The following is an 11,923-nucleotide window of genomic DNA, read 5'->3' on the forward strand; positions in this document are numbered from 1 at the left end:
AGTTTAGCAACACCAAGTTCATCAAGTGTTCACAAGTAGATAGAATAGAGTAACTAGTGTCTTCCTGTCATCCAAATTTATACTGAAGAAAGGCAGCAACTAAATAAATCAACATGGCCATTTAATTCTACCTTCCTGATGAGCAGGAAAATCTCAGTTGCAACATGTCCCTCGCGGAGAAACCACAGATTTCAAAATAAACTCCTGTGCAACATAATCATGGAATTGGAACAGATAGTCATATAGAAGCAGCTATCTTATGACATGAAATGCTTAATGCTTCACACGATCACACTTGGATTCACTTTTGCATCCACCATGTCAACTTACTCCAAGACACTCGAATCTCAAGCGGCACTACTGGAATGGTTTTCTGATCGTTGGCATCCTGAATACTCTAACTAATTTTATCTGAATTTGTTACAACTTCCATGACAGAGGAACTAGAAACAACATGAGGAACATAAATGTTGTTCTCAATCGTAGTGCTGGAGAGCATATTGTCACCAACATCTTGTGGTGCTGTCTTTGTCATCACCCGTCATTTTCTCTTCAATTGCAACCTGAGATATTTGTCCAGAGACTTCAAAGCAATTGCCGGCAGGTGTTTGTTCCTTGTGATCATGCATAATATCTGTCTCCAATACTGTTTCGATAGTCAATTGTGTTGTTTCTGTGGGAGTAATAGGCTCCTTAATGGAAGTGCCGTCGTCTTCAGTCAAATCAGCATTGCGAAGATGGTCTTTCTTGGGTGGCGGTTCTTCATCCATAGCATCAATCTTTGCTGCTTTATCTTCCTCAACATCATGTGCTTTAGCTGCAACTTCTTCCTCAAGAGCACAATTTCTAGCGGCAACTTTTTCCTCAAGAGCACAATTAGCAGCTTCTACCTCGAGGGCATGATTCCTAGCAGAAGATTCTTCCTCGAGGGCTCGAGCCCTAGCTACATTTTCTTCTTCCATCCACAATCGCATTTTGTGTTCCTCCAACAACCTTTTTAATCCATCATGCTCAGTTAATAGATCAGCATATCCACTTTGTAGTTTCTCTTCTAGGACTTTTTGCTTGTTGACTTCTTCAACTAAACCATTGACTCTTAAAGAGGATGCCACAAGCTCCTGCTTTTGTAAAACTTTAAAGCATTTGAGTTCTGTTGCAGCAGTGTCCATTTGCTTGAACGTGGCTTCAACTTGCGACCACAACTTTTCACCCCTTGTCTGCTCAATTCAGGACCAAATGAAATTAATACATAGGAAATAACATAAAACAAATAAATGGGAAAAAAACTAAAGATCTGCATAAAATAGTTCTTAATATCCACATGTTTCTACTATTTCCACCAAGATATTTGACCATAATTACTTCATAAATAATTGTTAACAGGATCTTGGCAGAATTAGCAAAAACAAGAATAAAAATGCACAGCAAAGTATCTAAGCAGTCACCTCAGAATAATGGAAACGACCTTATCAAGAAAGTCAAAAAGAAGATTTTTATGTACCTGGTAACCATGCATGAGCACTTTAATTTTCTGTTCAAGACGTGCAGCCCCCTTCGCTTCTTCATCCATTCTTTTCTTCACTAACTCAAACTCATTTTGTAAGGAAGCAAGTTTCTCACTGTTCCCAGAAACACTTGCAAGACCAAAGGTGCTACGAGCAGGAAAGAACATGAGATCTTCTTGGCATGCATCACGGGCTTTGACAAAATCATCAAAAGATTCACCCTCATGCCCCATTGCCACACGGAGAAACTGAATTTCTTCCTTTATTAAAGAATCAGCCTGCAAAAAAATGTTACCGGTAACAATTTTGTACCCATGATATGAAGGCTTCTAAAGCTTGAAGCCAAGAAAACCTACAACAAGGACAAGGAAACTGCTAACAAATTGACTTGTAGTTTGGAAACAAAGAACATAAGTGAAAATAGCAATGCCCCTGGTAATTATATCAATTGTCCAAAAAAATAGGGAAAGCCCAGTTCCAGCCAAGAAAATCAGAATGCATCAGCAAATTGATCACACGTGCTGCCCCCTTCAACTCTCCTATTTGGAATCCACTGAGACTAATAGAAGTTTATTCATGCAGGTGGGTGGAGAAGAAACTAAGATTATCGATCAAAAGTTTTATAATTAAGGGTCCAAGCCCAGTAGATAATGCAACGGATGATCCCAATTGCCGGACCTTGCATGAATTAAAACCAAGTCATTCAGTATCAAGAAAATACAGCAGGGAAAACCTCTGAAGGGTTGAGGTTCCTATTTGGTGAGGTTGTCTGTTAAATTCAGAGGTACACTAGTCATTCCAAGTACTTTCTTATTTTTCTTTCCCTTGAATATTCATAATGTACATTCTTATTGCTTTGTACTTGCACCAACTTACCATAAAAACAAGTCTAAACAGAATATTGAATCGAAAAGATAAAAAACATTCAGTCTGAGAACCACATTAAAATGGAAAACAACAGTTAGCATGAACTATTTAACTGGATGAAACGATTCCCCAATTTCACATCTCTAACTATCAAGGTTTGAAATTATGTATATCAAGTTACCATAAAAAACGGAAATAAAAAAGAATAAATACAACTTACAAAGAAGCAATTTCTTAAAGATCATGACGACAAACAAAATTAATATCAGAAAGAAAAAAAAGAAGAATAAAAGCATTTGCACACCTCCTTCAACTGATCTTCTTCAAACTCTTCAAGTTCAGGAATTGGTAATTTTCCATTTGGCATTCGTCTGGTCCCTTTCTTTTTCTTCTCATCTGATTTTACACTGATTGGATACTTTGCATTGTCATGTTCTAACAAAGCAAGAAGTTCTCTATTTATCATTCCATCAGCCTGCTCAAACAGAGTAGGAGGGACAAAGGAACTCCTGTCCTCATCGCCCCTCATCAGTGATTTCCTAATAATCTCTAGAGAAGCAGAAGGAGGTCTAGGAAGTTCTCTTTGAAGTACTTTGGACCTCTTCCTGAGTAAGGCCTCCACCCTTGCCTGTTCCTGTGCCTTCTCCCTGGCTATTCTGTCAGACATGTCCTCTTCAATTTTCTCCTCAGCCTCTTCGTCCTCCTCAGGAATAGGCTGGATACCTATCTGATACTCATCCTTAGGTTGTGGCAGGTTGGTTAGCCCATAACGCAAGTTTCTTTTGAATTCAGCCTGCCTATGAATCTCAAGCTTAGAAGTATCTTGCACTTCAAGGTCTTCATTTATGTGAAGTTCATCCCTGAAAGGTGTCTCTTTCGGTGTCATACCAAAAGAATATCCATCTCTAGGAGTCATGACAAATCTAGGGGTAACACCAGGTCCTGGAGTAGCTGATGGGGTAGCAATTGGATTTGGAGTCTGAATTTCCCTTTTCCTTGGTGTGACACCAGAGAAATCCGATGGGTGCAACACAGGGTTCTCCCCACCAAAAAGTGGAGTCTGAGACTCTCTTAATCGTGCAAGATTTTCAGCTTCCATCATAAGCGTATCACCTTTCCCGCCAGGTGTTCTCTGTGGGGTACGCAAGGGAGTGATTCCAGGTCTAGGAGTCTGAGAATAATTTGGAAGAAGTGTTCGTGTGGCACTACTACCTTCAGCAAGTTCCTCATTAGATAACAAAAGATCACTTGCATGACCCATTTTTGCAATTTCCTCCAACTCCTGACCTGAAATCTGTGGTGCCGGAAGCATCAGTTTAGACCTCTTCCTAACTGCTTCTGGATCGTTAAGTTTGTTAGCTTGCAAAATTGCAGCAGGGGCATCCTGTTTTTGTGCAATCTTGTTTTTTGCAATATCTTGCTTCCTTAATTGTGCTTCAACGTCAGCCCTCCTTTTACCTTCAAGCTCCTCGATGGTGGTAGGAAATTTGGGTTGCTCTAATGGCCTATTTTCACCTGAAACATCAAAGAACCCGGGGGGAGGTCTCTTCTCGAAGGGTATTTCTGAATTATAGTCAATCCCTTTCCTTTTTCTCTTCCTGTGCCCACCAATTCCAGCTGCCTTCAGTTCTCTTCTTTTCTGCAAAGATGCAAGCCTCCTTGCCTCCTCAAGTTGCTTTTCCCTTGCCTTTCTTTTGGCCTTCTTGCCTCTAGTATTAGCTAAACGAGCACGTGCTTCTGAAAGCATTTCCTTTTCATCCTCATCCATGTCAACAGGATCAGGTCGTGCAGGTTTTGACTCAGGGTTTGGGTCTATCTCTCCTGGGCGCAGCTTTCGTGGATCATCACCTGGATCATAGTTCTCATCTTTTGCACAAGCTGCATCAAGTAGCTTTTCATAGCGTTCAAGACACTGGGACGGTGTTCGACCCACAATTGGAGCAATTGTTCTCCATTGAGTAGGCATGAGCTTGGCAAGATGAAGCAATTTCTCATCCTCTTCCCTTGTCCACTCTGTCTGAAAGATCAAAAGAAACTTCAATTGATATTTTCTTCAATAGAGAAAAGTCATTAAATCAAAACTAAAATTTACAAAAGAAAAACAAAGAACAACATTGATTACCAGGAGTGCAAGACATTTTTTGTTCCCATCAAAGGCAAAAGATCTATAAGAGTAGTCTAAGCAACAGATGCTGATGGTAATTCATTTATTTATTTTTTTACAAGTGGGATAAAGTTCTTTTTAGAGAAAGAGTACATTATACAAACTTCTTTGTACTTAAACCTTGTTACACTATGATTCTCTAAGATTCCAATTTCCATATTTGTTGTTGAACTATGATACCTGGAGTCTTCATTTACCCCTTCACCCATGTCACACATTGATACAACACCAACATTCCAAGTGAACACTTAAAAACCTCTATTGATCACATGTAAGAAGATTTAGAAAAACCCTTGTCAGCACTTAGATCAATACATGTGTAAAATACCCATAACCAAGTTCAAGTAACCTAGTTGTCGAAGACACCCAGCCATTAGAAAAAAAAACATCTTTATACTATTTTTTCAGGTATGATCTAGTCAGTGGTGGAGCCATAATAGAGGAAGTGGTCAATTGACCCCAGTTGGATACATGATAGTTATCATATTAATACCGAAAATTTGTCTTTAATGTAATTATTTCACCCATTTAAATAAATGTTGGTTCCACTACTGTGACCAACACATGGCTCCTGTGACGACCAATCCACATAGACCAAACAATTGCAACTTTGGTAATACTATGACAATCTTTGACAACAATGTAACAATGCTACAAAAGGTGAGGAGAGGGGTTGAGTAAACCAAATGTATGTTCAATAGGCTATCATATCACGACATTGTTTTCTTGATCGATTAATCAAAGAAATATTATCTTGATTTGGATGTTCAAGGGCACTACATGCAATTTTTAAACCTTGAGGGTCTGTATGCGTAATTAGGTCCTTGTGCTGAGCACTCTAGGCAATCTACCAAAAATAATGAAAAATAAAAAAGTAGAAGAGATTTGGTTGCACTTTGTTGAATCAGAATCTCAAATAGCAGACATGAATTTAGGACATATTATACAAGAACTAGTAGCAAATCAACCAGAATGCTACTAGAATACAATAATAAGAAGTTGCACAATCATGAAAATGAATATGCTCACGATTCCAATATTATAATATGATAAGAAGGCTTATAAAGGCATCAATCGACAGAACTCATGTCTACACAAAAATAAGGGTTTATTCGTAAGGAGATTCTTTTCTAAAAATTGACATTATGTTCAATTAGGCACTCCAGAGACACACGGAAGAACATTATGCAGTCCAACAACGATAGGTCGCATGTTTCGACGAGGATTCCAACATAAGGAACAGAGTACGGAAAAATAAAGCATAGAACTAGAAAGATACCTTCTTGATAGATGGATCGAGCCACTCATACCATCTAGCCTTACATTGCTTGGCGGACTTACGAACGAGCAGGGAGGATATCCTAGCCCACTGATTCTTCCCATACTTCATAACCGCAGCTTTGAGGATCTCATCCTCAGTGTTCTTCCACACGCCACCCTTTATCATAATCCTCATCTTGGCTGTTTCAAATATGGCCTCTTCTTCCTCGACGTTTAGAAGTCGGAAGGACCTCTTTGCTGAGATCGATAAGCTCTAGTATCCTTGTTAGGATTGTTGGGGGATTGAGTTCGGAGGAGAGTAGATCGAAATCGAAATCACGGGCGCCGAACAAACGGTTGACGGCAGCGGCGGAGGCGGAGGGAGGTGTGCCGGCAGCAGGGCCGGTCTTAAGGTTTTATAAGGGTTAGGGTTTTATAAGTTCGTTGGCTAAATTTTTTTTAAATTTTTAATATATTTTTTTAAATATAAAATTTTCTTCCATCTTTTTCCATTTAGATTTGGGACGACAACGAAAAATTTAAAATATTTTTTAAATAAAATATTAATTTAAAAATAATTTTTTTATATAAAATTTAATTTTCTAATTATTAATTTAAAAATAAATTTTTATATAAAATTTAATTTTCTAATCTTTTGAGATATAAAATTATTAATTAAAATTTTATATTTAAATTTTATTAATAAAATTTTTTTAATTGATAAAATTATTAAATTATTTATTTATTTTTTAAGATATTATTAAATGTAAATAAAATTTTATTAAGATTTTATTTTTAGAATGATGCATCAATTCAATCATATATTAATTTTTATGCATATAGGTGTAAATAATGCATCAAATGCATAATCAAATTATCATATATATATAGTTATATGTAGTCCTGCGAAGCATCATGATCTTACAAAATGAGCACATTATTCAATTGATATAAAAAAATTATTAAAATAAATTTTTTTAATAACAATATGCTCCAATTTTATTGGGTCCTAGCCGGCACTGGCCGGCAGGCAAAGTGACTAGAGGAAGCACGGAGGCGGTGGTGACGATCAGGGTTGCGAACGAGGTGTTGTCTTTCTTATTTGACATCGTGGGAACACTCACATAGTTACCCTTTCAATTACATAAAATTGCAATTTTGCCATTGTCTATTAATAGAGTATCCTTCTAAATGCGGAAAGCAGGGATCTTGATGGCCAAGAGATAAGCTCCGATGCAATCAAGCTGCGCGATCCATCAGCCACAAGAATCAAGAACAAAGTTTACTGCAACATTTGGAGGAGGAGTGCAGAGGAATAGAGAATCAGTGGAAAGGCGTATGCAGGTATGGAGCTAGCGGACGAAGCTGGAGAAGTTATCGTGCTCGAAGAACTTAGGGAGAAATCAGCAGCATTCCATCCCACAAAGCTGTTGTTTGCAGGCCACAACCACAAGACAGCGCCCGTCGCCAGAAACGGAGGTGGGTGAGGCGCCGGTTTTCGGGCCCGAGTCCCCCCGCGCCGTCCTTGCCTCCGCCGTTGCGAATCGCCGTGGTGGCGCCGGAGGAGAAAAACCCTAGAGCGAGGACGAATGGGGCAGAGGAAGCCCAAGGGCTGCGGCGGAGTGCGGTAAATTAAGTAGAAATGTATTTTATAAATTAGTGTTTATATATAATTTATATTATTTTACTTTCTCATTATTAAAACTCTCGCTAAAATATGTTTTTCTAATTTATTAGAGTTATTTTTCCCTATATTTCTATAAGAATTATCAATCCATGCAATAGCAGAAAAGACGGATTAAAAAATCTCAACAACTTGTTGCTGTTAACGTATCGAAACTTATGTATATGTAGAAAAGATATTTGACGTCGGCAGTAGCAAAGAAGTTCATAAACACGATGGACTGAAGATACAACATAAAAGATAAAATGTATGATAAGCTACAATCGATCTTGAAATGAATTACACTCCTCTAATAGACTGATGATACTATATTCAGGTGCGCTGAGAGATGAAGATATGTGCAGTTTAGGTGGATTTGGCGTTGGCTTCGATCCATCTCGGGATTCAAGGCCTGATGCATCCTTAACAAGTGGTAAATCAGCTTTGGCACGGCGGGTCGCCGATGTCCTCCTTTGTTTCCATATTCTTCCGTCCTGGAACCATAGAAAATGCAGGAAGTGAATGGCATCGAGTGAAAAAAAAACAGTTAGCAGGTTTCCAATAATCTGAGACCCATTGAAGTGGGTTGTTCAAGCAAAATCCTTGCTTCTTGCTAGCATGTGGCCCTCTAGGATTGGTTACCTGGGTAGGAATTCAGGATGGGAGAAAAAAGAGGTGCAAACTTTCATATGCAGTTCCATAATTCATCTAAATCTTGTGTCACTTTCCCTCTTCTCCTTCATCTATTTCGTCCAAGTAACCAAAACCTAAATCTATGCATCCTATCAACAAGTACTAATTTCCATCTGAAAGGAAAAAAGTTTCCACTCAAGTCCAACAGAGTAATAATAATTGAGCTCCAAATGCAAGATGCCTACAAATTGAAAATAGATAAAGTAACATGTATATAACTGTTAGATTAACTGAATGGATAACTATATAAATTTCGATGTTCCTAGGAGGTGCAATGGACTTTCTAAATGTTGAGTGGTTGAAAGGTATCTTTTACTAATAAAAGACCATTTTGAAATGAGTTATTAAGTGGCTACTACTTTTAAAGTTTTTCATGGATGTTTTAGTAAAAATTGTTCCCTCAGACACTTTAAAATTTTCTTTTTTTTTCTCTCCCTCATTCCAGCTTCTGTGGGAGCAGAGGGAGAAAATTAAATTGCAAAGAGCTTTTCTTGACCATGCCTAGTTAGGCCTAAGATTATTCCACATGGATGAACCGTGATATACACGAATTCAGTAGATGTTCTAGTAAGATAATCGCATGCACTGAACGTGCACAATAATTTCATGGGTACAGGCAGTCCTTCTATGCTCTGCTTGCCTGAACACAATTGCACATGAGTAAGCAATCTTAATAGCCACACCTTATTCCAACAACTACAAGCATTCAATTTATATATAGTGATAGGCTAATCAAATACTGACAGACTAGGAAGGAACAGAAGGCCAGGGATTCTTGAGTAAGCATAAATGTTCTTATATGTTTGGCGAAGTGCAATACACAGGTGGAAATGTCCTGCTTTGGAAACCAATATACTGACTGTCAAATGACAATATCCATGATTTAGAAAACTAAAATGATATATAGAGATATTAGTGCGATGTGTTGGCTTGTTCAGACAAAAACACAACATGAAAATTTAAGACAATGAATGGTTGGCTGCTAGAAAAGAAAAGCAGCTCATCCTCATGAATATTCTACAAGAAGAAGGGTCATGAAGTGGAATAAGAATGACATGTCATATGAGCAATAACAATTGACAATGATAGATTAATCATTAATTTAATTATTCTCGAAAAGACTGATGCCACCTACATTTATTATTGAAGGTTCTGATAGTGGGCATGCAATTGGTTGATCATAGACTATTGGCTCAGATGGGTGCTCCACTGGCTTAAACTCCACTGCTTCTTCAAACCCATGGCTACCAGCAGTATGAACAGAACTAACTTCCTCTATGTTTGGTGTTGATGAGGTCCTAACATCCTAGTCAGAGAATATACATTTAGACAATAGAGTATGGAGACAAATAATATAATTTCCATGATAGTCTAGAACAAGATAACAAAACATCCGATAGCATAGCAACATCACAAAAAGGAAAAGAAATCTTTCCAAATCAACTTATGAAGACAAAAATGTGGACATCACAATCAGTTTAGGACTTTGAGTTTAAATAGGGCGCATACCGATATTAAATTGGAGAGGCACTTCCTGTATTTTGATCACTTGCTGTAATTTGGAGAATTTCCACAAGAGCTTACTCAATAAAGACAAAGTGGTAGGTACTAATTTCAGTATCTTTACCACCAGTTCAGCATGGTTCAATCTAAGTGAACAGGATCTAGTTCAGGTGAAGTTCACTTTGTCTACAATCTATAATGATTTAGCATCCCCAATGACTTTCCACTGAGACTACAGTATTAAGCGTTCTCATCTTATGACACTATTCCAATGAGTCTCCAGTGATGCTTTAGCAAGTATATGGCTCAGTAAAAACAAGCCCATAATTTTCGTTTGCTAACAAAGTGTGGCTGACCACCCTCAAAATTTCATCATCATCATCAGGTTGTGTTTAAGACAACTATTAGGAGTTGGCTACATAGATCTTATACCTCCGTTGAGCTCTATACATGCTTATATATTTGAAGCCTCAAATACAATTTGTACAATAAAATTTCACTTTCTAGCTCTGGTGAGGGGTTTCTCAAGAGTTCCACTACAATTTGAAATGATAAGGAGAGCGAGTGGAGCTACCCTAAACCCTAAAGACTGCCAACCAAATATGTTGGTTTCATAATTCCTTTCTGGTATGTGATGCATGTGGGAAGTTAAACTAAGCTCAGATAAACAAGCATATTGCCATTAAATTTTGAAGGAGACTTGTTATTTCATGACTAAAAAATAGAAGCAGCATTTCAACAGAAACTATATCGAAGATTTTTAAGTTAAGATGTTCAATTTGATTGGATTCTTCAAGAACGTGTACATAAATTGGTCTTTTTCTTGGGAGCTTCAGGTTTTGGGGTAGGTGGTGATGAACGAACTTTATCATGTTAACAAAGCAAAGGTATTTGTTCAAACTATGCTTCTGCCAATAATATGTACCTGTAGTTCATGAGTTAGACTTGATGTTGTCGAATACAGTGAGTCTAGGGCCAACCATTCATCAAAGGTGAGTGTTCAGGATATAAATCTATTGATTGATCTTTTTCCTAATATTTTGGATTTTGGAATGCGTGGTTATCCAATCAACTTTTATAGACCTGATAATTAAAATCAAAAGTTAAATTATTTCAACAAACTTACCTAGATAAGTATCATAGTAGCCTGTGAGAGAAAACATACGGTTTAAAACCAAAAAAGGGGGAAGACTATATCACAGGACGAACCGAAGAACAAATCCAACAAAATACAGCGTAAGCGCTTTCTATTCTAGCGGAAAACAATCTCAAATCTCACTGCAACAAATATGTGAAACACGTTAAACACAAACGTTGACCCCAAAAATATAAACAAGTATCGTCCACGAGCCATCGGTATCAACAGAAATTTGCAAAACATAGAAGATCCAGCGAGTAAAAGATCCGGAACAGGATTCGATTTTTCGAAGGTCTAGAAATCTCACGATCGCGCTCTGCGCTCGGTTGTGCCCCCGTCCGCCAGAAACCCGAGAGAAAATCCCCACCATCGCCTTCCCTTCGTCCTCTTTCACCTCCGCCTCCAGAACAACTCGCCGGCTAGAAAGAAACTAAACTGCGCGGAATGGAATTGAAGGGCTCGAGGAGGAAGTAAAGGCGACACGCAGCCGCGCGGCAGCTGCGACAGCAGCGACGCGTCTCGAGAGCGGTTAGCCGATCCGAGCCATGAGCAGAGACTAGAGATCAGGATACCATTTGATCTAGAGGTGAGTTTACTCGCCTATTGGATAAATTTGTAAATTTAAAAGTTAATTTTTAAAATATTTATTATATTTGGAGATAAAATAAAACTTTTTTATCAATAATTAAAAGTAAATCCTCACTCATTTTTTATATTCAAATTATTTTTTATTTAGTTGATCTGAATATATATAATTAATTAAACTATATATATATTTTGTATCAATTATAATTCATAATAATATAATATATTATTAATTAATATTAATTTGAGTTGAATAGATATGATATTAATCGGCAATCATGTGAATTAAAGTGCTTTTTTGGAAAAAAATTGTCCATTTTTTAATTAATTTTTAAAATATTTTTTAATTTGTATTAAAGTTTTAATATTATAATTAAATAAATTCAGAATATTATTTATATAATTAAGGTTTAATTTAATTTTAGAGGAAATAGAAGAGAGTAAATATGTTACACATAAAAAGAGAAGAGAAAAAAAAAATGTTACATGTAAATGAAAAAAAAAGAAAAAAACCAATTATTATTAAAAAGTAAAATAAAAATTAA

At 37.1% G+C, this 11,923-nt stretch overlaps 2 protein-coding genes across 2 annotated transcripts; both read right to left on the reverse strand.

The window, feature by feature from the left end:
• Positions 1 to 100: 100 nt before the first annotated feature.
• On the reverse strand, positions 101 to 6,163 carry LOC141825894 (cell division cycle 5-like protein). The gene is made up of 4 exons (XM_074713163.1): positions 5,816 to 6,163; positions 2,677 to 4,389; positions 1,502 to 1,783; positions 101 to 1,217 (listed from the first exon to the last, which is right to left on the reverse strand). Exons 1-4 carry the CDS (start codon positions 5,990 to 5,992, stop codon positions 504 to 506), a joined length of 2,886 nt encoding a protein of 961 aa, XP_074569264.1. The 5' UTR covers positions 5,993 to 6,163; the 3' UTR covers positions 101 to 503.
• Positions 6,164 to 7,665: 1,502 nt separating this feature from the next.
• On the reverse strand, positions 7,666 to 11,323 carry LOC141828515 (uncharacterized). The gene is made up of 3 exons (XM_074715954.1): positions 11,101 to 11,323; positions 9,288 to 9,458; positions 7,666 to 7,953 (listed from the first exon to the last, which is right to left on the reverse strand). Exons 1-3 carry the CDS (start codon positions 11,161 to 11,163, stop codon positions 7,738 to 7,740), a joined length of 450 nt encoding a protein of 149 aa, XP_074572055.1. The 5' UTR covers positions 11,164 to 11,323; the 3' UTR covers positions 7,666 to 7,737.
• Positions 11,324 to 11,923: the final 600 nt, after the last annotated feature.

This window comes from Curcuma longa, chromosome 4 (genome assembly GCF_044706935.1).
Source record: "Curcuma longa cultivar G26 ecotype Majalengka, Jawa Barat chromosome 4, ITB_CL_G26_1.1, whole genome shotgun sequence".
Lineage (NCBI taxonomy): Eukaryota > Viridiplantae > Streptophyta > Magnoliopsida > Zingiberales > Zingiberaceae > Curcuma > Curcuma longa.

Coding starts and splice junctions, on each gene's coding strand:
- LOC141825894 (XM_074713163.1), bottom strand. CDS start 5,992: ATGAGGATTATGATAAAGGGTGGCGTGTGGAAGAACACTGAGGATGAG. Junction 4,390..5,815: donor TCGATCCATCTATCAAGAAG/GTATCTTTCTAG, acceptor TTGATCTTTCAG/ACAGAGTGGACAAGGGAAGA. Junction 1,784..2,676: donor AAGAAGATCAGTTGAAGGAG/GTGTGCAAATGC, acceptor ATTTTTTTGCAG/GCTGATTCTTTAATAAAGGA.
- LOC141828515 (XM_074715954.1), bottom strand. CDS start 11,163: ATGGTGGGGATTTTCTCTCGGGTTTCTGGCGGACGGGGGCACAACCGA. Junction 9,459..11,100: donor ACCGAGCGCAGAGCGCGATC/GTGAGATTTCTA, acceptor TTCTCTGACTAG/GATGTTAGGACCTCATCAAC. Junction 7,954..9,287: donor CAGAACCTTCAATAATAAAT/GTAGGTGGCATC, acceptor CTATGGTTCCAG/GACGGAAGAATATGGAAACA.